The sequence below is a fragment of the Haliotis rubra genome, unplaced genomic scaffold (assembly GCF_003918875.1).
Source record: "Haliotis rubra isolate DU_JTF1 unplaced genomic scaffold, ASM391887v1 Scf1225, whole genome shotgun sequence".
In the NCBI taxonomy this organism is placed as follows: domain Eukaryota; kingdom Metazoa; phylum Mollusca; class Gastropoda; order Lepetellida; family Haliotidae; genus Haliotis; species Haliotis rubra.
The window spans coordinates 215,629-239,942 of record NW_025765143.1 but is presented as its reverse complement, the minus strand read 5'-3'; the positions used below and the strand labels follow the sequence as shown (position 1 = coordinate 239,942).

The following is a 24,314-nucleotide window of genomic DNA, read 5'->3' as shown; positions in this document are numbered from 1 at the left end:
AAGTTATGGCATTGTGAGTCATGTGATTGATGATTTGAGGGCATTGTACAACATCTACTGGCAAAAACGATAACCTCCTTGGAGATATCGTTCGATCTCTCACAATGCTATTATCTCCAGCTGAACACTGTTTTGATGATACCATTAGGGCACCATCATAAAACGTAATTTTGTAACAGTATGATGGACACTGAACGAAGAAGCCAAATGAACCGGGCTAGGCAGACGGTAGGATGAATGATTGATATAAAACCGACTGCCAAAAAGACTAATGGGATGATATACTTCACTTTGAAGTTGAAAATAACCAAAAATATCAACCACACGAATCTAGGTAGGGTCAATTCTCTGATCTATCATTTAATCAGAAGCGATTTTCATTCCAACCATACCTGTATAAATTTACGTACATCATAAATATTGTTATTTGACATGCTCTAATTACATCATCGTTCACAGATATACCCTGAAATAAAGTAACTGTGCATTATTTGATGTTATGCTATTTTTAATGCAAATAGATAATAACATAGATTTAATTTTGTGTGTTTTCACTCAGTAACCGCTTGACAGGATAAATGGAAATCTCCATGGGTTTACACTAGGCATCGTGGACACGACACCTTTGAAAAGATGTGGTGCTCATAATTCAGTTCACGAATTCATCGTATTCTCTCGTATCGTATCGTGTGTTTCCACCATTGGTGTTGATGCAGACTTGACAACGACGACGCATCAGACAACACTAAGCGATTGAAGAAAGCTTCTTGGGGAAATGTTGTTTCATGTCCCAATTCAGCTAACGTCAATGTATTGATTCTGGGCTTGACGTAAACGTCGCCCATTTCCCATCCCAAACATGCTTCTGATAGGGACAGGTCCGATAAAACAGCTGGCCAGGGGACTGGAATGAAGCCCAATGATCCTCACCCCCTGTATCGCGTAGACCTGTCTGATTAACACTGACAAATGCCAATTTCCAGTCCGACCATGAGGGTTTTACTGAGTCTCCATACCATAACATCGTCCGCCACCAAACTGTAGACGTTGAACAACGCACGCGTCAGCACACCGCTCAATTCTGCCGCCCTCTGTAAACCCCTGTTGTGCTGCCATCTGAGCTTCGTCCAGATGAAATCTCGACGCGTCATCGAACAAAACACCGACCCGGATCTTGTTCCTGTATCGCAGATGATGCATGCTTCAGGCAAGACGTGCCTGTCGGTGACGTTGGAGCAAATTCGGACGTATTGCAGGCCAAGCTGGGACCAGATGCTTTGCCCTCAGTTGGTTCCCAATGGTTCCAGGAGAATGGTCCGAGCAGTCAAACTGGCAGTCTGGAATCGATTCTTCAGATGGGTCAGAAAGAATGTGGATTATTTTGTTGATGTGACGTCAAACGTTGGACGGGCCGGTCTGATCCAAATCTCTCGTGTCTCCGATTATGTTGAAACGTCCTCCATGGAGATGAGATCGTGTTCCTTGATGGACACCAAAATATCTGGCCTCTTCTGATCCATTTTGGTAGTATTCCAGTCTCCATCATACCCAATGGCATGGAGACGCTGATTTTATGTAAACCGTAGAATGACGTAGGCACAATGTAGGTTGAAATTTTACGTGTTTTCCCTCAACATCTCAGAAGCTAGAGAATAATCAACCATTCTTCAATTTTAATACCACCGTGTGTGGAACTTCAGGTGAACTTTTGTATTTTATGCAATTTTGTGTTATGCATAGTTACTTTTTCCTTTAGTATATATTTCCTTTGTGGTTTGAAATCTTAATATCGCTCATTTACTGGAGAACTGTAGCTCCGCTTGATATGCTTTAAATTACATACCGCTGAAAATTGCAGCATGATATAATTTTGATGATAATATAATATAGACTGACACATCCCTGTGCATGGGTAATTCTGTAACAGGACCTCGTTAGGATGAGAAAGCTACAATTAACTCTGTGTGTACCTAGTGGCTGCAAGAGTTGTATACTACCAAGGGTGTTGAGATTGATAATACGATGTGCTGCTGATTGACATCCGATGATAGAGGGAAAAAATACCATCGCCTTGAGCATGGCACTATTGTTGGTGGACATGTGCACTATATAAATATCCTATATATTTCTTCTCCGTGCATGGGATAATTCCAACAGGACCCCGATGTCACGATGAACGAACAGGGTCATGTAGTCATGGACCTGATGTGCATGAGGTGCTTGGAAGTATGTGTTCTGATGCATGGCTGACAGACCTGACATAAAGGGGGAGCACAACACAATTTGTTTCTGATGGCAAAACAAATTCCTCTCGATGACAAAGATAAACGTGAATTGCTGGTAGTTGCACCTTACCGAATCCACATCGAATGTGAAGTTTGGCTACAGACAATTTATGTTTGTAAGCAGTTTGAGTATTCTGTTCACACGTTAACCCTGTATTCACCAAGACACATTTGTTTTAGTGGGCTTCAGGTTCCAATCTTCTACCACCAAAACTAATGACTGTCATTTTTTCAAATTTCACCTCTCTCCATATATCTCTGTTATCTGACAAAAGAAAATGGGGACTCCTTTATCATTTTGGTTATCACTTCTCTTTATATGTAAGGTTCCTGTCCACAAGGACGTTTTGGGGACTCCTGCTAGCTCTCCTGCAACTGCGGCTCGTCCTGTAAATAACAGTACAACAGGAGTTTGAGCCGGTGCCTGTGATGTTGGGATGGAGGGAAGGACATGGGTCACTCTGTCAAAAGAGTAAAATTAAGGGATAACTCCTACAGATGTCCATTTATCTGGAGGGCATTTGGTTTGTGTTTTCTAGACTTGCAAGCTGTCATCAATCCGATTATACAATTTTCTACATTTTAAATATTCTTCCGAAGGCATTTGGTAAGTTTAATTTAACTCTTTGTTTCTTTAATTAAACCTTTGAAACAAGTTTTGTCATAGAAGGGTTGGAGATCCTGTTTCCTTTTGGTGAGTCTCATTGCATTTTCATTAATAAGATAACGCATGCATTAAACACTCTCATATTGTGTAAGCGTCCATTTAATGATGGTACCAAACATACCTGTTTCCAGTTCATTAAACAGTTGAAATCTTCCAGAAAATGTTGCCTACGGAAAACAAGCACTCAGGTTCAGGAGACGCATACCCTCTCAAGGAGGTTGGACTCCAGAGAAAGCTGTGGACGGGAAAAAGAGACCAGGACGTAAACAAACTGCCCTGCTATCATTCAAGTGGACTACCGACCTTCTGGTGGGTGAACCTGGCTACTATGTACAGAATAAACTCCGTCAGGGATCTACAACAGGGCTGGATGTAAGTCGTTATCACCCCATAGCAATGCTGAGACTCTCTCTGTGACTCTCTTTCTTTTAAATATGACAATACCGATAATCAAAGCATAGAAGTGCGTCACTTCGTAGAAGTCAAACATGTATCTGCCTGTTAATATTATCTTAAGTTACATTACCACATCAGCCAGCCGATTGCTGAGGATGCTTTTGAATGTGAACATTTAACTAAGTTTAGCATGGTTAATACCGTTGTGTTATGTCTAAGGTTCAGATGGCATGTTAAGACTTTTTTTAAACACCGTTTTTGGACATGTTAAAAATTTAAAAGGTTGGGAGGCTCATTAGTCATTAAACTCTTGGCACATTTAAAGATCTCGCATAGACTGGCAAACTGCAGCATCTCTGTTGGACTAAGCCCTGACTCGACAGACGTCTGCTGGGCACTTTTCCATCGAATCCCAAGGACATCTCTGACGCTTCATGGACCTGACATGTAACGGAGAAGGGAGATTCTTCTATCATCAGGAACCCAGGCAGAGCTCCTTCACTGGATTGATTCCCAAATATATGCGAGGTGGAGATATATGGTAGGTGTTATTCTCTTCAATTACTTTCATACTATATATTATTGTTATGAAATATAAAGAAAATATCTGTGACAAAATGTAAAATTCACATTGTGACACTGTATCTCTATTTTCCAGTTTGTTCAGAAGGAACTTTCGGCCCTAATTGTAGCGAGTTCCTGTCACTGCCTTGAACTCAACGTGTGACCACGTGACAGGGAAGTGTCCTGGTGACTGCCGCCCAGGCTGGAAGGGGCAAACTGTTCCACACGTAGGCAACACATGAACTGACTTGCCACCTGCCTTGCTTAATCACAATATCAATCACACATATCCTTCCTCTCTTGCCTGTTTGTCTCTCACCCCAGCTCTCTCTCCACTCTCTCTCTGGGCGGTGAGTGGTTAAAGTGCCAAGTTGGCTCTCTCTCTGTCTGATGTAAATGGGCATACACATATCCCATTTCCATGTCCCCTCCTAACAAACGTGGTATGTCCATCTCCATCTCCCATCCATCATCTCGCATCTATCTATCTGGATGTAAATCATATCATATATCTAACCATCCATCCCCTCCTAAATCTGTGTGCCTTGGCCATTCCCATGTCCCATCCATCATCTATCTTCCATCTGTCTAATATCTATCTCTGCGTGTCTATACCTGTGTGTGTACGGATAAGAAATATGTCATCACTGATAACATATAAGAAAGTAAGATTACGGATAACAACTAATTTTATTATATGATGTGATCGCTTTGATATGGATTCTTGTGCCGTTGTCACCCACTCTTGCTTGGACATCGGTATAAGAATCCATGCCGAAGCGTCGCATCAAAATTATAAAAAGTTGTTATCCATAAAAACAATCTTACTTTCTTATTAGTCACCAACTTCTAAATGTCATTCAAACAGATCATGATAACACATATCGATACTATTTACACAATTAGTATAATATGATATCAGGTGTTTCATATACCCAACCCAACAGACAGACAATAAGGAAATTTAAATAGAATAGAATTTTAAACAGTGAATACATCTTGAATGGAAAACCCTACAACTTAGGAGAGCTAGGGCCAGAGCCACCTTCTTTTACAAGGTTATAAACAACATCATTGCTACCGATCTTCACATATATATACATGGAGTTGACTATCGCACAAGAGGATCATCTAATAACAACATTGCACAATTAAGGGGGAAATGAGAGCTCTTCATACAAAGCTTCCTTCCTAGGGACAGTCATTATGTGGAACGGCATACCACCAACTATCAGACTATCACCAACCGTAGCTTCGTTCCAGACATCGCTCAGGGCTGAACACGTCTTGACCGAGCGACTTTATCTCACTCTATCTTAACTGTTTGAAAAACACAAAAATAAGTTGCAAACACACGTTCGCTTTGAAGGAAAACTAAAACCATAAAAATATTGACTGTTTGGTTCCACCCTGGCGGGCTGCGTGTAGCACACTCAACGCAGGAACACCTACACCCTTGCGGGGGCTTGTTCCTTCACGGGAAGAGTGACAGTGAATATTTAGATAAGTTCCTCTAAAACATTTATCTCTCTGTCAGCATCATAAGTGACACAAACTTCCATTTCTTAGGTTCAGGACATGGAGCTGACACACTTCCATGTGTATTTACCTTGCCATCATTATAACGATAAGTTGATTATTCCAGGCTGCCCCGCGGGTCGTCATATGGTATAAACTGCAACAGAGCCTGTTCCAACCGGAACTGTATCAGTGATAGTTCGTCATGTGATCTCCGCAACGGGTCAATGTGACAGTGGATGTCAAGCTGGATGGAGAGAATCTGACTGCACACAAAGTGAGACACGTACATCGTGATATGAAACAGACTGAAACATATTAACATTAACTGTCCCATAAGGCAAAATTGTGTATTCAACCTTTTCTTTCATTTCAATGTACGTTTGAAAACTGTTTTTATTATAATAGATCCATTGTTAATATGAAATATAAGTCCTTGTCTGATTGCATTATGATACATACGCAGAAATGTTTTCTTTATTGTCTAATTCTGTAACAGAATGTGACAGTCTTCACTATGGGGAACAACTGCAGCCGAAAGTGTGCAGAACGACACTGTGCCCTCAACACTTCCTCCTGTGATCATGTGACTGGGGCATGCGACACTGGTGCATGCCAGCTGGATGGAAGGGAGGCAAATGCACTGAAGGTGGGTACATTCCACACCTAACATTTGGAATATTAGATTAATTTCAAATACATTTCGGACACATAGCATTTGTGATTATATTATCACCATCGCATTGAGCGTGGTATTTAGGAGCACATAACGTTAAATTAAGAAGCGAGGACGAGTGCCCAATCGTTCCAGGCGCCGCAATTCGCTGTGATAATCAGAAGCATCATAACGTGGTTGGAACCGTTGTCGTTCCGATTGTGTGTTTAGGTTTTGCTGCCATAGCTATGCTCGGGGTTTTCACCAAAATGGAAACCGTCTAGCATTAGCATCCCCAGGAGTCTCCTCCCACATTAAGCTGACATGATAAGTCCGAAACACTGTTCAAACCAGTGTCAATCCAAACTTACTCGCACCCTTTGGATTCACTTTGGTGAAACATTTTAAGTTCCCTAACTTTAGTAGCTGAGTTAATTTCACCAGTTACAAATATCTCTTACATGACAGGGAAATAATTTGAAGTGTGTCTTTAATTTCACCCAATTAAATGGCCAGTAGTGGTCAAGTGGTGTCTAAGTTGCACAGATAGAAGATGGGTGTATCTTTAAAACCATGAAGTAAACATCAGACTTATTATCATTAGGCGCATATTATCGACGAGTACTTCATATGTTAGATATGGTGACCTACCTTCAGTAGCTGGTGATCTCCAGCCGTTTTTATATTGTATTTTCCATAAAATGTGTTTAAGTTTACAGTTACATCACTTTATACTAGTTATTTTATAGCCGAGAATGAGACTAGAAATAACTCACTCACTTTAAAGACCATACGTAATGTTTAAAACCCCAAAGTCAACATCAGAATTATTATCGTTAGGAACATATTACCGAAGAGTACTTCAGATGTTAGAAGATAGATGTACCTTTAACAACCTGAAGGCAGCATCAGAATTATTATCATATGCATATTATCAAAGAGTACTTCATATAATTACAGTTACGTTGATGTTTGAGTTTTTCATACCCTTATTTGTATGCATATCCACTGAGTTGTGGATCCACCGTGTGTGTGGTGGTTTGCCGTTTTATGTACAATCATATAGTCACTATCAATATTATGAGGTCCACCACAATAAGGCCGAAGTTGGATCAAACAATGTTTGAACATTGACTTTGGTGTTGGAGCATATCCTCCCATTATTGCGTGTGTAATCACCTGCTACAGAATGTACCAATGGCACATACGGCCCCAACTGTCTGAAGAAGTGCGATGACAGACACTGTAACGGTACTTCAAGCTGCCCCAAGGTTGACGGGAGATGCACCACTGGATGTGACAAAAGGTGGGCAAGGCCGGACTGCTCTGGTAAGTAACAAGGTGCTGTAGTAGCTAAGGAAAGTGAGATGATGCACTCTGAGAATGACAGTGACATGTGAAACATACGACTGTACGAGAGCAATCTCTACTACTGAGTGACGTGGTGTTTACACCGCGCTCTTCAATATCCAAGCTATATGTCGGTGGTCTGTTAATAATCAAGTCAGACCATAACATCCAGCCATCAACAGCATGAGCATCGATCCAGTCAACTGGGATACGATGACACATGTCAACGAGCCTTGCACCCTCTTACGACGAACATGGGAACGAAACTGATCTTGAGTAGATAATGTATCCGTAGCATATCATATTTTTCAATAGTAGACATCGCATCCCAATTGCGTAGATCGATGTTCATGCTGTCTCACTGGATTGTCTGGTCCAGACTCGGTTATTTACAGACCGCCGACATATAGCTGGAATGTTGCTAGGTGCGATGTTAAACAACGAAGAAACAAACCCAAGGAGTTTCGTTGAATTGTTATAGGGTTATGAATCCATAATAACCCCAAGTAAAGCATGAAGATGATATCCTTTTGTACGGATGTCTATGATATTGATGAATTGAATGTTGATAATAACAGGCTTCCGAAGCCTTGGTCATTATCACGAACAGTTTGTTGGCCGATTAAACAGGACAAGCGCATATGTGTATTCCTCTGTCTGTCACTGTTTCTCAAATTCGAATACTATCTATAGTAATCCATTGTGAAGGACGGCATTCAATCACTATATATTACTTTTTTGACTGACTTAAACTTTTGATTGCTGCAGATTGTACCACAGGCTTCCACGGTCCTGAGTGTATTGAGTGTGGTCACTGTGCTACCAACACTACCTGTGACTCTACGACAGGTGAATGTGGTTCTGGCTGCCTGGAAGGCTTCTCTGGATTACAATGCAAAGGTTTGATATTTTATTATACTTTGTTGATAACGGATAAAGGATTGGATAAACAAAGAAATCACTTACGGTTCCTTTTTCTAGGAACACCCCGTAAACATGGTACTATACTGATATGGCAATGTAAAAAACATCACTTTCACTTACTCCTGACATATATTGGTTGAAGTTCGACCATTAGTTCGTATCAACAGATTACAAAATCAGTGAAAGTTATCAATTTCATAATGTTTTAGATGGCGTCGGTGAATGTTCAATAATGTACCTCTGCTTATGTGCATACACTTGCACCATAAGCCAGATGAACAATGTTTGCTTTCTTCTTTGACCTAGAGTCTGTGGGCAACGGATCGTCTGTCGCCGGCGCTGTGGTGGGAACGTTACTCCTGTTACTTATCGCTGTTATCATTGCTGTCGTTGTATTCAGGTGAGTGAAGCGTGTGAAGTACATTGTGTCATTGTATTCACGTGTGTGTGACGTGTGTGTTCATTGTGTCATTGTATTCACGTGTGTGTGAAGCGTGTTAAGTACATTGTGTCATTGTATTCACGTGTGTGTGAAGCGTGTTAAGTACATTGTGTCATTGTATTCACGTGTGTGTGAAGCGTGTGTAGGTCCTTGTGTCATGTATTCGGATATGCGCAGCGTGTCTACCTCATTGTATCAATGTATTCAGTCAGGTGTGTGAAGCGTATCTACCTCATTGTGTCAATGTATTCAGGTGCGGGAAGCGTTTCTACTGTATTGTGTCCATGCATTCACGGGAGCTAAGCTAGTCTATTACATCATTGTGACTAGGTGGGTGACGCTTGTCCACAAGAGATACTTCGTATTCAAGTGAGTCAGCCCGCCTCCTTCACTGCATTTGTGTCAATGAAAGTCTGTTTCAGTATGTAATTCGGTTCAGGTGGTGAACGTTGTCTACTTCTGTCTAAATGGTGTTCATATACTGATTCACACTGTGTTCATGTTTTGTTTGTCGAGTCCATGAAGGGCAAACGTTGCTGATTCAGTTTTCTAAGACAATTACTGAACAACAACACTATTATACAGTTATCATTTAAACATGACTTCAGGGTGGCGAGGGAAACATTCCAGCTCTGTCAGAGGTCACCATGCCGTCTTCAACCAAAAGGAAGGACAGAAGGGTAAGTATATGTAAATAACACATGAATTTGCATTGGGGGCGCAAAATCTGTAAATAATCGAGTCTGGAACAGACAATGCAGTAATCAATAGCATGAGTATCAATCGGGATACGATGACATATGTCAACCATTCTGACCCCCCGATCCCGTTAGTTGCCTCTTACGACAAGCATGGGTTGCAGAAGACCAATTCCAACTCAGATTTCGACGGGTCTGCTAATGATACAAACGTGTTGTACATTTAGAGGAACATCATCTTTATATTCTATGTTAAGAACCAGACACCTGGAAACTTAAATAGTGAAACAATAATGTTTCAGATGTTTATGTTTGTGAAGCGGAAATACAAGTTAAACAGCAAACATACGAGCTTTATGTCTTTATTCGTCTGAAACTTTTGATTTACTCGTTACTTCGATTACTTTCTCGAATTTGGTTGGTTTGGGAAATAACAAGAAAAATATCCAATGCAAGAAGAAAATAATAATGAATTTGTGTGTTTATTGACACTTAACTGAAAGAAGTAACATGTCTGGAGCGACCACAGAAATCCGCCCCTCGAAACCAGTGAAAATTCAAACAAATTCGAAGCTTGAGGATTTTAGTAAAGGCTTGAAATAACGAAAACATTACCAAACTACCAACATATAATCAGAGTGTCGAGAACGTTTTGTCGAAAAATAATTAAAAATTACGAGAAATGTCATTTTGAAATAGATGATTTCTGCAACTTATGTGGCGCAGTTAGGTTTCCATGGTTCCAAATGTGCAGTATATTTTGTTGTGGCTGCTTATTGTACACTTTTTTACCTTTTACAGTCTCCTATAGTTGGTGGCACCATGTGCCCTGTATGATTACTTTCACTATTTAATCACGATTCCCATGAAACAAGCATCCTGTGAAGAAGCATCCTGACCAGTTACTAAAATGTAATATTTCAAGGATATCTTCGACCATAATTGATGTGTAGATGTAAACTCGCAATGGATACATGATCTTTCAGGTGATGACAACGTTTACATGAACGTGGACGTCGACACTTTCCCCATCTATGCGACTCCCAACGTCAAAGCTAAAAAAGGAAAGTCAGGGAGTATAGACACTCTTGATGCCGACACGAGAAGTGCAGACACTCTTGATGCAGACACGAGGAGAAGTGTTGACACTCTTGAGGTGGAGAGCGACGAGGAGGGAAGAGTACCTTATATACCTGAGGTGAACTACTACAACATGGAAGATGTTGCATCGAGACACGTCGTCCCTGTTGCTGACCTGGAGACCACCATCAGGAACATGGACGACAACTCAGAAATGGTTGAGGAAGAATTTAAGGTAAATGCATCTTCCTTGGCAAGTGTCCTATGCCTGAATAACATCAATGCAATGCCTTGTTATGTGATAGTAGGCATGTCCGGAATAATGAATGAGGGCTCCAACACCAGAATGTTCTTTATTGAAGTGCTGAACTAAGACCTCTTTGGAATTTTGTCTCACATTAACCATGATCTGTTCAAAGCTGCAAAAACAAAAAATAAACACTCACCAAATGATGTTATTTTCCAGCGTTTACCCGATGGATTCGTGCATCCGTGTGAAGAGTCCAGAAAGCCTGAAAATACGAAAAAGAACCGATTTAAAGGATATTACCCATGTAAGGGATTCTTGCTACTACTTCAAGAGATGCTATTGTAAAACTGCCAACTGTATATAGATGTTATGTGGATGGATCAGCTATTTGTAATGCTGAAAGGCAAAAGAAACGTTGTAATGTTGGTGACATTTCAGTATTAATGGAGTATGTGAACCTATTTTTTAAAAAATATATCCCGGAAGCCAAGTTTGAGGAAAACGTGAATCGTGGTCGTATAGCCTGTATTGTCCAATAAAGTATTGTTTGAGATTGAGGTTTGAAATACTTTTTGTTTGAACCGATTTAAGCACGCGCATCTCGATTTCAATGCTGTGTTTGTGCAAACTCGTCCCTTTCCCAAAACAAAAACATTTCAAACCTCAATCTCAAACAATCCTTTATTGGCCAAAACAGGCTATACGACCAGGATTCATGTTATCCTCAAACTTGACTTCCGGTGTATATTAAAAAAAAATAGGTGCAAATACTCCATTGATATTTAAATGTCTTTTCCATATTATGACGTTTCTTTTGCCTTTCAGTTTATTTCTTAATTTCATATTTAACCCAGATGACCATAACCGGGTGATGCTGCAGGATGACCGTGATGGCCGTAGGGGAGACTACATCAACGCCAGCTTCCTGGACGTGAGTTAGACTGAGAAGTCGACTTGGTACACCTGCAATCCTGAGAGAGTATCAAGTGCAATGTACAACTGGCGTTTAGTTTTTTTCTCAAATTACGAAAAGTATCAAAACCGTGGAATGAATATCAGGTAAAAGATGTTTCGCTGAAGTCGTTGCAAGGATTTTCCAGGAACGTGGCTTCCTGAATGTGCTCAGTTTATGATGATATTTGGCTTTGGAAATATGAATACCTTTTATTGTGTTTTATTCTGCAGGGCTACAAGAAAGAACGGTATTACATAGCAGCTCAAGGTATGACATTCCCGTTCCTTGCTTTTCTATACATTGGTTTTGTGACAGAAACGCGTTACCTTCAGATCGACACAAACGTTGAAACTATCATATCCTTTCAGTCATTTTAATGCCTTTAGTCAATGACCAACGTGATCGGTGGACATGGTGTCATTACGTGTGTACTTGCTGATGTAGATTTGTGGATGTGTCTTTGGTGTAGGTCCTTACAAACCCAACATCGTTGATGACTTCTGGAGGATGATCTGGCAGGAGGGTGTTAAGGTGGTTGTGATGGTGACCAGCTTAGTCGAAGGTGGAAGGGTAAATATTTAAAGAGTAAACTGCAGCGATATGATGAGATATATATCTTTCATACTAAATGTTCTAATTACAACTATCCGAAATATTCTAATTAATGTAGTTTTAATTATAGTTTTGGTTCTTTTATTGCATCTGTTTGTTTACGACTGAATTTGAAGCTTCAAGGATGCGAGTATTGCAATGTACCATTGAGCTATGATTTAGAAATAGATGTGCCTGTTGTAATTCGTAGATGAAGTGTTTACAATACTGGCCGGAGGAAGGAACACAAGAGTATGGCGGCATTACGGTAACCATGGAAACAGTGAACGAACTGTCGGACTTCACGATCAGGAAGTTGACAGCCTGTAAAAAGAAGGTACTGTCACGTCTTATTTGTTATGGTATGCTTTATCCAGCTTTAAGACAGTGCTAACAGTTTGACATCATAAGCCTCGAATTATGCAATTGAATACGATGAAATGTATCAACGTGACCAATAGATCGAGTTAGTTCCTGTTAAGTTGAACTCTGATTTACCGTAAATGCTTATAACTTGATAGTGTCTGTGCCTGACCCTATTGTGCCACAGTTGTAGCCAGATTGTAGCAGGAAGTGCTATGTATGTATGTATGTATGTCTGTATGTATGTATGTATGTATGTATGTATGTATGTATGTATGTATGTATGTATGTATGTATGTAGGTATGTAGGTATGTAGGTATGTAGGTATGTAGGTATGTAGGTAGGTAGGTAGGTACGTAGGTACGTAGGTAGGTAGGTAGGTAGGTACGTACGTATGTATGTTGTTGAGTTGTTGAGTTGGGTTTTGCGTCACATCGGCATTATTCCAGCCATAAAGTGACGAGAACAAGTTTGCATAGCAAGTCATAGCATCAAATTTAAAGGCAGGCAATTTGTTCGTCACATTTCACAGTTACAATTTATGGTAGTTACGTTTCACAGTTACAATTTATGATGCAGATCAACTTCCCTCAGGTAGTTCACTATCAGATGATTGCTCACGCGGGAGAACAGATCTTTTAGGTTTGTTGCATCATAATGTGAGTCCCTTGCAGTCCACGCATTCAAGCAGAATATGCTTGATGGTGAAAACCTCATCGCAAGAGACACACATAGGGGGTCCATCCCCATCCGTTTTCAGCAGATAGTCATGTGTAAATCGACTGTGGCCAATACGACATCGTCGTAAAATTACCTCATCACGTCTTGACTGACAACCCAAGTAGGTATAACCGATTGTTGGCTCATTGCGAATGTATGTATGTATGTATGTATGTATGTATGTATGTATGTATGTATGTATGTATGTATGTGTGTATGTATGTGTGTATGTATGTATGTATGTTTGTATGTGTGTATGTGTGTGTATGTATGTGTGTATGTGTGTGTATGTATGCATGTATGTCTGTATGTACGTACGTACGTTAATGTGTGTGTGTGTATGTATGTATGTATATGTGTATATGTATGTATGAATGTATGTATGTGTATGTATGTATGTATGTATGTATGTATGTATGTATGTATGTATGTATGTATGTATGTATGTATGTATGTATGTATGTATGTATGTATGTATGTATGTATGTATGTGTATGTATGTATGTATGTATGTATGTATGTATGCATGTATATATGTATGTATGTACGTACGTGTATGTGTGTATGTGTGTATGTGTGTATGTGTGTATGTATGTATGTATGTATGTATGTATGTATGTATGTATGTATGTATGTATGTATGTATGTATATGTGTGTGTGTGTGTGTGTATGTATGTATGTACTACACATACATACACGCACGTACGTACGTGTATGTATGTGTAGTTGCCTTTATGATGTGCATAGTATTTATACATGCGTATGTTGTGTATGGCTGTATGTGTATTCATGTATGAATTATCCTTGAATGGTGTATGTGTGTATAACTGTCGACACACTAATGAACAAGTGTTGCTCCAGTCACAAGATTTTCTTAACCGGACCTTCTTGTTTACAGACCGCCATCAAATACTAGCAATACTGATTATGTTTCTAGGAATCCATGAATCGACAGATCTACCACTTCAACTTCACCTCATGGCCTGATCATGGCGTACCCAATACGTTTTCTCTGCTGGAATTCATGTGGCGAGTCAAGGGCATCTGTGGCCGACCCGCCGAACCCATCGTAGTTCACTGCAGGTGTGCATTTTCCGGACGAATCGACCAGTATAATGCAGGCATTTGTTGAGTGAGTGAGTTTAAATTTTACGCCGTACTCAGCAATATTGAAGGCTATATGGCGGCGGTCTGTAAATAATTGTGTCTTGACCAGACAATCCAGTCATCAACAGTGTGCGCATCCATTTACGCAATTGAGATACGATGACATGCGTCAACCAAGTCAGCAAGCCTGACCAACCTGTCCTGCTAGTAGCCTCTCACGACAAGCATGGGTTACTGAAGATGAATTCTAACCCGGATCTTCCATTTCCATTCAACAGTCTGACCCATAGTTATCTTTTTAAGAAATTACTGGGAAAATTGTTTTTTCAATCCAACACAATAGCTGTCTCAGGTAATAACATGGCAAAAAGTGGCACAAAGATACATCAAATGGAAAATCCATGTTTATACAGAAGGAATATCTTCATATATCCCCTTACTCTGCATTAATATACTTTCAAATTTGCTTTGTGCTGCTCAGTGCTGGAATAGGAAGAACAGGCACATACATAGCTATAGAGAGTCTTCTGGATCAGGCAGCGGCTGAAGACGCTGTGGACGTCGTCAGCTTCGTCTCCAACATGAGAGGGCAGAGGAAGGGCATGATACAAACTCCGGTTAGTGGTTCGTTTGAGTATGTATCAGTATCATCACATTGATGCTTCTTCTCTCTCCCGTGGCGATCCTGCTAAGAGTAGTTTCCAAGTATGTCTCATGAGGCGCTGTGACGGGATGGTTTTGTGTCATCGTGCCCCGGTACCATGGAAAGATGCTCCTTCTTTCAAAATGTAAATGTTGCAACTGGAATATGCCTGCAACTCCAAGCATCATTCATTCACCCCCTTTTCAGCACACTCAATGGGAATGGTATTTCTTTTCTTTATAATTTATTGACTGAGTTTAGTTTGAAGCCGCTTTGAGCAATATTCCAGCAACAGCACCGTGGGGAACACCAGAAATGGACTTTACACATTGTACCCATGTAAGGAATCGAACCCGGGTCTTTGGCTTTAACCACTAAGCTACCCCACCGTCCCTTATAATTTAGTTTCCGCACAAATCGGGGATAATGACCACAAATACAAGCATTACAGTTACGTCTGAACTGTCTCCTACAGCAGAAAACCCTAACGTTATTCGTGGTAACATGGTATTTGTGGCACTGAATCGCATATCCACAGGACCAGTACGGGTTTGTGTACCGGGCGGTGACTTCAGCTGTGATGACTGGAGATACGTCAGTGGATGGAGATACAATCAGGAACATCGACCTGATCAACCTTGGCACCGTGACCATGGGGAACAGAACTGTTGAGGAACATCTACAGGTAAAGAACACTGTGATGGTTAAACAGTTGAACGTATTGCCCAAAGCGGGAATATGACTACAAAATCGTAGCCTCGGTAAATATGGCATGAATAATATGAATGATATGACTCAGTATATGCTGTGAATACTCAGGGATGATGCAATTGTGTATTTAGATATAGGATATATACATAGTATAGGACTAACATCCAAGGCACAAATTCTGAACCATAAACAACTGTGTATACTAACATCAATGTTTGACGTTTCTCTTGTAGGCTTTCGAGTCTGTTCCAGTCAGTAAGTATGGACAAAACAATATACGGAACTGCTGTAATTAGCATAACTTTTAATTTGGATTCAAAACTATTTTTCAACTACAATATAAAATTGTCTTGTTCTGTGTGTATCCATACTGAGCTGATCAAACTTACAGAAAAGTGTTGTTGTTTTTAGAAACCAAGAAGAGGCGGACAGTACTGATGCCAGTGAGTGAGAAATTCATGTATATGGAACAGGTTGTATTGTTTGCTATCTTCAATCAATCTTTATTCAGTACTTAAAAAGGCAACAGGTCGGTAGTACATGAATAGTTAGAAGACATTTACAAATTCTTTTCTATATAACAATCCTTTTTCCTTAAACTCATAGCGAAATAGATGCACATTGCCAGATTCTGTTATAATAATGTAGTAGTATCTGCTTACAATGACATTAATTTTCTTACACTTGGACGCTTACAATAATATGGCTCTAGGTATTTCGTTCGTAGAGTCGTATAAACAGGACAGATTGGAGGAAAATGTAGTTCATCCTCAACAGAATTCACATTGCATAATTGAAATATTCTACTATCTTATTCCGTAAATACGTCTACAGTCTTCTAGTATTCTACAGTCTTATGCAACTATTATGAACATCTAAAGAAAATGCAGTTACACACCATCACATAGTGTCAAGTTGGTTTCATTGTGTTCAAGTCCTACAGGTGCAGGTATGGTTTCTTCCTCCCGGTGGCAGATGTGGACAAGGAGAATCTTTGGGCTCACGTCTGTAATAGCAACAGCTGCACTGTTATCACACTCGGAAAATCCTCTAAGGTAAGTCTCTTTACACTCGTACAAGACACTCAATGTACACCCAGGCCAGCGTCCTTACATTCGCAATGTACACCCCTGTCACCCTCGTTACGCTCGGACTATACTCCAAGGTCGGACTATACACCAAGGTCAGGGTCCTTACACACGAGCAATACAGCTAGGTCAACACCAAGGTCAGATTCCTTACACACGAGGAATACAGCTAGGTCAACACCAAGGTCAGTCTCCTACACACGAGGAATACAGCTAGGTCAACACCAAGGTCAGGCTATTTACACACGAGCAATACAGCCTAGGTCAACACCAAGGTCAGTCTCCTTACACACGAGCAATATAGCTAGGTCAACACCAAGGTCAGTCTCCTTACACACGAGCAATATAGCTAGGTCAACACCAAGGTCAGGCTCCTTACACACGAGCAATATAGCTAGGTCAACACCAAGGTCAGGTTCCTTACACACGAGCAATACAGCTAGGTCAACACCAAGGTTAGGCTCCTTACACACGAGCAATACAGCCAGGTCAACACCAAGGTCAGTCTCCTTACACACGAGCAATATAGCTAGGTCAACACCAAGGTCAGGCTCCTTACACACGAGCAATACAGCTAGGTCAACACCAAGGTCAGGTTCCTTACACGCGAGCAATACAGCTAGGTCAACACCAAGGTCAGGCTCCTTACACACGAGCAATACAGCTATGTCAACACCAAGGTCAGGCTCCTTCCACACGAGCAATACAGCAAGGTCAGCCTCCTTATACTCAGAAAATATACCCAGATCAGCATCCTTACACTCGGAAAATTCACGTAGGTCCGTTTCTTTACACTCGGACCATACAATCAGGTCAGGCTTCTTATACTCGGACTATACACCCAGACCAGCCTCCTTATACCCATAGAATACACCTAGATATTGTAAAGTGCGGGGTTAAACGGAGTTAAAAGGAGCTATTATTTAAGAAAGCTTCATTTATTGGACCGTTGGCTGGTGATGACTGTGAACCTACATCTGTGAGCTTCATAACAAATCATCAACCTTGGTTACATAGACATATGATAGACACGTAGAACCATTACTGCTCAAACAGGTGATTGTTTCATTTCTCTTACAGGGTTGTATGCCGACTGGAAACGATCCAATTGCCACTGCCAGGCAGACGGCAACGCTTAAGAGCTCGAACATCATAGCGGACGACATCAAACTTGACACAATAAACAGCAGTTTGAAGGTAAACAGCAACATTCGGTAAAGGTTAAAGTAACTGCAGTGTTAGATTCACTGACCAAATGTAACAGTAGTGATCAAACTAGTTCACCCAATGCCTCATGTAATATAAGAAAGGTTTTCGTATAAGGAATTAGTCACGAAATACTACCGATGTGACTTTAAATTTAACTCACTCACTCACTCACTCGTGTAACGGTGCGTGATTGAAATATAGCAAACATATACTTAATCACAGAACGACATCCTAATATTCACTCCCTGTTACAGGACGGTTCAGATTTTGAAGTACGACACTATCGCCTGAAAACCGGTGTCCACAGTCCTAACGTGGGTGTCATGATTGAAGGCTTACTTCAGTGGACATCTGACCCAATTCGGCGGCGATGCACCATCATTTCCAAGTACGTGAATGAACCTTGCATTCGCTGCCACCTGTATAATTACATGTTATCTGTATACACTGGATAGCTATAGTTTGGGAAGGTTTTGGAATCGAGGATGTGGAATGCATCCCTATTGCCATACTTGCCAATGATTTTCTCATATGTTGCTTCGTGAAATCTTCACGGATAAAGTTAATGGTAAACACTGTGTGATGGTATACTGAGTCAAAAAAGAAACTTCACATTCTTTCTTCAGGGCACTATAAAAGAACAAGAGATGGTAAGATGGCTAAATTGTTATTATTTCATTGCTGAGATCTGTGTGATGTACTCGATACACTGACAGTGCGATAATCAGTTCCATTAGGCTACACCGCCGTTCCAAAACATGGGTATACAGAATGTCAAGTCACAAGAATAAACATGCGAAATTTCTCAGTTCAATATCGTGTATGGCCGCCCCACGCATTCACTACTGCCAAACACCGTCTCCTCATTGACTGCCTGATGTTTGTGAACACGTGGTTGAGGATTCTGCGCCATTGCTCTTGCAAGGCAGCGCCAAGTTCCTGCAAATTCTGAGGTTGGTTCCTAAGACCACGAAGCCTTCTCCCAAGTGCATCCCAAACGTGCTCTATTGGATTAAGGTCAGGGGACCTCGATGGCCAGTCCATGACGTTGATTCCAGCGTTTTCAAGGAAATTTCGTGTCAACATCGCGGTAAGCAGGCCGAGCATTATCACGCTGGAACTGTAGACCTGGGCCATGAGCCGCCATGAAAGGAACGAGTTCAGGGGTGAGCACCTGGTCGCGGTAAGCAGCAGCTGTGAGGTTTCCACGGATGACCAGAAGTCGGGAACGGTTGTTCCCACAGAGAGCACCCCACACCATGCAACTTCCGCACCCGAATCTGTCGACTTCCTGTACACAACATTGGGCATACCGTTTACGACGTCGTCTCTATGCCTGCCGTCCTTGAATCTGAGGGTAAACCTGGATTCATCGCTAAAGACGACTCGACTCCAGTCTCTCTGGGTCCATCGGAGGTGACGTTGGGCCCACAGCAGACGTTGACGTTGATGAAACGGCGTCAATATTGGCCCACGATATGGACGTCGAGAATGGAGATTGGCAGCCCGCAACCGATTTCGAATGGTCTGTGAGGACAGTCGACCTCTTAACATCTCAGTCCTGGTTCGTGTAGCCGGCAGAAATCTGGCACGTAGGTGACGTAGGACGATTTGACGGTCTTCTGCTCGTGACGTCACACGTGGACGACCTAACATTTGGCGATCAGAATTGGTGCCAGTTTGTTGTAGACGACCTCGCAAGTCATACACAGTACGACGGCTGCATCCCATTGCTCTTGCGACGTCAATAACTGATCTTCCCGTTTGCAACATGCCAACGGCACGTTCACGTTGCACATTTGACAATCGTGGCATTTCAAGTACCGTTAGAACTGTGGTTTAAAAGTGTTTTTTCAATTCTGGAGGCCAATGCAAACACGTGCATATGAAGAAAACTTCGATGCGAAGATCACGTGATCGACTGCACGTGCAAAACCCGATTTGGCACTAACGTCATTTGCACGACGAATGGATGGGTTTGAGTGGGTTCTGCTAACGTTTTCCTAGAGTCGAAAGATAGGGATCCCATTTCGGATACATAGATGTATCATTAGAGAAAAAGTATTCATTATTTTTCAAATTACATTTTGTGAAGTTTCTTTTTTGACTCAGTATATATTTCATTCCCTTAATATGTTGCTTGTTTCCACTCCATTGAGAACGCATGAGTTGGCAACTGTTGGCAAGTGCATATAGCAGTGTGCTATGTGGGGTGGTAACACTGCTCCTTTGTGAATATGTCTCTGCCCTTGACATCTTATCTCTGCCCTTGACATCTTATCTCTGCCCTTGACATCTTGTCTCTGCCCTTGACATCTCATGTTTTCTGTAGCTCCATGAGCGAGTCGCGTCTCCTGGTCCTACTGATGAACATCGCCAGCAGACTGCAGGACGACGGCAGAGTTGACGTCATCAGCAACATGCGACGTCTTTACCGGGAAGTAGGACAAACCTTCTTTACGGAGGTAAGATCTGGCTTATACGCAATGCAGAAAGTATGAAACTGGATATGTCAATAGAAAATTAAAACGCATTTCTGGAATATATATATTGTTCAAAGTACTGAATTTCATGTATACGTGTACAACCCGTTGGATCTCTGAAGACGGAGTCCATAATATGGTGATTATTCCTTCAGTTGTTGGCTATCTATAGCCCATTTATATACTGTATTGTCTTAATTTTGAGAGAGAGATGCTAGTTTCTTGATACTGTGATATTCTAGTTGTCTTCGTAAACATGTATTAAAAACTTGTTTTAGTCACGATATGGCTGAAATATTGCCGATGTGACTCTAAACTTCAGCTCACTCACTCACATTGAAGATGGAATACTAGAACCTACGAGATTAAGAAACGTGGTTCTTTAAACATCATAACTTTGGTGTAAAACCTTTAATAATAACGTTCAGTGTACAACATGCATTACGTTGGTCTCATTGTAGTCTTACAGATATACTATTCTAAGCAGCCTTAATGCAAAAGCTTGGTCAATCATAATATGAACTGAAACGAGCATTGCATTTTTAACTAGTTTGTGAATGGTATCAATGATAGGTTTTCACTGTCTTCCAATTGTTTTCTAGGCCGACGTCAAATGTGCTCTGAAATTCGCCCAACTTCAGATTGAGAACCTTGGAATATACGCCAATCTCTAGCCTAATGAAACTGCCACACGGGTAGATCCAGAATATCAGCTGCTTCTGCTATATTGCGGTTCAGTATTAATACTTATACAGTTAATCTTACCTTGCATGTAGTTGTTTTGGTCAATCACTTTTTCATCAGTATACAACCGAAAATATGCTGTCATGACACGATATGTTTTTATAACGTGCATTGAAAAACGAACTTTTGATTGGTTAAGGAACGGGCAAATATTTTCAATGTGGCCCGCATGTCAAGCCTGTTCATGTAAAGGGAAATAACTCAGTCCATTTAGTTGTTCGCTTCGAGATTTCCTGTTCAGTGAAACATATATTCTGAATGAATGGAGAAATGAGTGTCCGTGAGATATAGTCGTTGTTGACAGATACTGTACGTATATGGAGTGGTGGACCTTGTGTGTGAATCTGTATACAACCTATAGACCCACAGATCCGGGTTCGAATTGGTCTTTAGCAACCCTTGCTTGCTGTAAGAGGAAACTAACGGGATTATGTGGTTGACCCATGTCATCGGTTCCCAATTGGGTAGATCGATGTTCATGCTGTTGGTCACGGGATTTGGTGGTCGGACTCGCTGACCCATTTGGGTGGATCGATGCTGCTTGGTCACTGGATTGTCTGGTCCAGACTCAATTATTTACAGCCCGCCGTAATATAGCTGGAATATTGCTGAGTGCGGCGTTAAACAACAAACAAACAAACCATACATGGAGCCCCACAGACACGGTACATATCATCATATGGCTCCTACAACTTACAATTCCGTGATTCGATCCCATCTAGTGTATATGAGGTAAGATTTCCATTGTGATAGTCAAACATGCTATAAAATATACATTGTGGATACTATCAGGTTTTATTGATGACGTATACAGTGAGTGAGTGAGTTTAGTTTTACACCGACCTTAGCAATATTCCAGCTGTATGGCGGCGGTCTGTAAATATTCGGGACCATACAATCCAGTGATCAACAGCACGAGCATCGATCTATGCAATTGGGATACGATGACATGTGTCAACCAAGTCAGCGAGCCTGACCACCCAACCCTGTTACTCGCCTCCTACCAGCAAGGGTTGCTGAAGACCAATTCTAACCCAGGTGTATGATAATGAGAGAATCTGTGAATCAACTTACAACTATGGAGAAATTATTTTGCTTGATGGCAATAGTGAATAATTGTTTATATGTATTTGAATGAAATGTATGCATTGTAAATATTGATTAGTATAAAATGACAAATAAAAACAAATGAGCACCAGTATATATGTGTGGGCGTATTTGTATATTGTAAATCGACGTGTATATACGTGGTGGACATAGAGCCTGCATTTGAATATGTTTTCTGTGTTCTTTTTTCTACAGTTGTTCTAGAGTTTATTAATTGATCCCGATTACATTTACATTGTATTTGGAGCTTTATTTCTACAACTGATATTGAGTGAGTGTAGAATGAAATGTTATGTACAGTTGTCTTGGAGTTTAATAACTGAAGTCGGCCCACGATATTATTCATGTTGTGTTTCAATGCAATGATTGAAAAGGGGTGTGAGTGAGTGAGTGAAGGTGGGTTTGTGAGTGAGTAAGTGATTGTGTGTGTGCGTAAGTGGGTAGGTGGGGGTTGTGAGTGAGTGAGTGAGTAAGTGATTGTGTGTGTGCGTGAGTGGGTGGGTGGGGGTGGGTGGGGTGAGTGAGAGAATGATTAAGAGAGTGAGTGAGTGAGTTTAATGTCTTGATCAAGTCCTCAAGTTATACGGTAACTGAACTAATTGATATACCTCCCGCATTACATGCACGTTGTATTCAAAAGCATTGTTTGCATCAACGATTTATAGTTGTAGTATGAATGAGTGAGTATTATTTTAAGCTGTTTTTACTAATGTTCCTAGAAGATTAATATATTGTAGTGTTAACATGTGTATCTTGAAGATGATATGTGTATGTTGTGCATACTGAGCCTGTAATGTGTTTGTGGAGAAGATGGAGAAATGACAGCTACAGACATGTGATTGAGTGGGCTAATATATAAAGTATCTGATCGATAACATATTGATATTTAGAACACAAAGACGTTCTGGTTTAGAAGTTTCAAATTATGTGAATATGCCTGAAAAGTAGTAACTGGCAGATCAACATGAATGAATTTAATCTCCATCCTACATGTACCTACCTTACCACTTCTCTCTCTTTCTTTATGTACAAGGAAATAAGAGATTTCTTCAGGGAGTAAATCTGTGTATTTATTCAGGATCTGTGATATTTCAAAATTCAGAATTTACTGCCTGAAGAAATTAATGAAACATGTAGGAGTGAAAGTGGCTGTCTGTTTTTTTCAGTCTAATAAATTAAATCTAACTGGATACTTGTGAACTATAAAAATCTTTACATACATATATATGCATGCATGCGTGTGTGTGCGTGCGTGTATATTCATTTGTTTTCTTCTGTTAGTAGATCTAGAGTGCCACGCTTAAACTGTTATTAGATCTCTCATCTCTATATGTATGTATAAATAAATAATAATAAATATAAATGATGAATAAAAATGTGTTTTGCATTCCTGTTGGCTTTACCTCATTTATGTACACACAAGGCAAAAAGTATCGAAACAGCCCATATCTTTTATAGTACGAATATATTAACGTATATAGCAAAGAAACTTATTGAAACCTCAATTTAGCTTACTATCTGATTAAATGAACAATTAAAACTTGCATCGATGTTAACTATGGTCGTATGAATAAAGGTTCGGTCATGGTCAAGATTCTCTGATACAATCCTCAAGAAATAACACACATGTACTCAATCATACCTGGTGTCATCAGTCGTCCATTTGAAATTATTTTCAAGGGTATTTTGCACTTTACCCTAGATAGTAGGGTAAACGGCAAATGTCACTAATGTCACTTTTTAACATTGAGTGTCTAAACTT

The 24,314-nt window shown here is 40.6% G+C and overlaps 1 protein-coding gene across 1 annotated transcript; it reads left to right on the top strand.

Moving 5' to 3' along the window:
- The first annotated feature begins 5,963 nt into the window (after positions 1 to 5,963).
- Positions 5,964 to 22,342, top strand: LOC124265994 (receptor-type tyrosine-protein phosphatase T-like). Its single transcript, XM_046700813.1, has 22 exons — positions 5,964 to 6,079; positions 7,274 to 7,414; positions 8,204 to 8,335; positions 8,666 to 8,759; positions 9,411 to 9,481; positions 10,486 to 10,600; positions 10,634 to 10,814; positions 11,046 to 11,133; positions 11,684 to 11,760; positions 12,015 to 12,051; positions 12,254 to 12,354; positions 12,587 to 12,712; positions 14,398 to 14,543; positions 15,049 to 15,184; positions 15,749 to 15,895; positions 16,155 to 16,176; positions 16,333 to 16,364; positions 16,857 to 16,976; positions 18,090 to 18,206; positions 18,473 to 18,606; positions 20,551 to 20,683; positions 21,304 to 22,342. Exons 1-22 carry the CDS (start codon positions 6,028 to 6,030, stop codon positions 21,373 to 21,375), a joined length of 2,274 nt encoding a protein of 757 aa, XP_046556769.1. The 5' UTR covers positions 5,964 to 6,027; the 3' UTR covers positions 21,376 to 22,342.
- Positions 22,343 to 24,314: the final 1,972 nt, after the last annotated feature.

What these genes read in the sequence shown, in the direction of transcription:
- LOC124265994 (XM_046700813.1), top strand. Translation starts at nt 6,028, where the DNA reads ATGCGACACTGGTGCATGCCAGCTGGATGGAAGGGAGGCAAATGCACT. An exon ending in GGGAGGCAAATGCACTGAAG is followed by an intron (nt 6,080 to 7,273) that starts GTGGGTACATTC and finishes CACCTGCTACAG; the next exon opens with AATGTACCAATGGCACATAC. An exon ending in GACAAACCTTCTTTACGGAG is followed by an intron (nt 20,684 to 21,303) that starts GTAAGATCTGGC and finishes ATTGTTTTCTAG; the next exon opens with GCCGACGTCAAATGTGCTCT.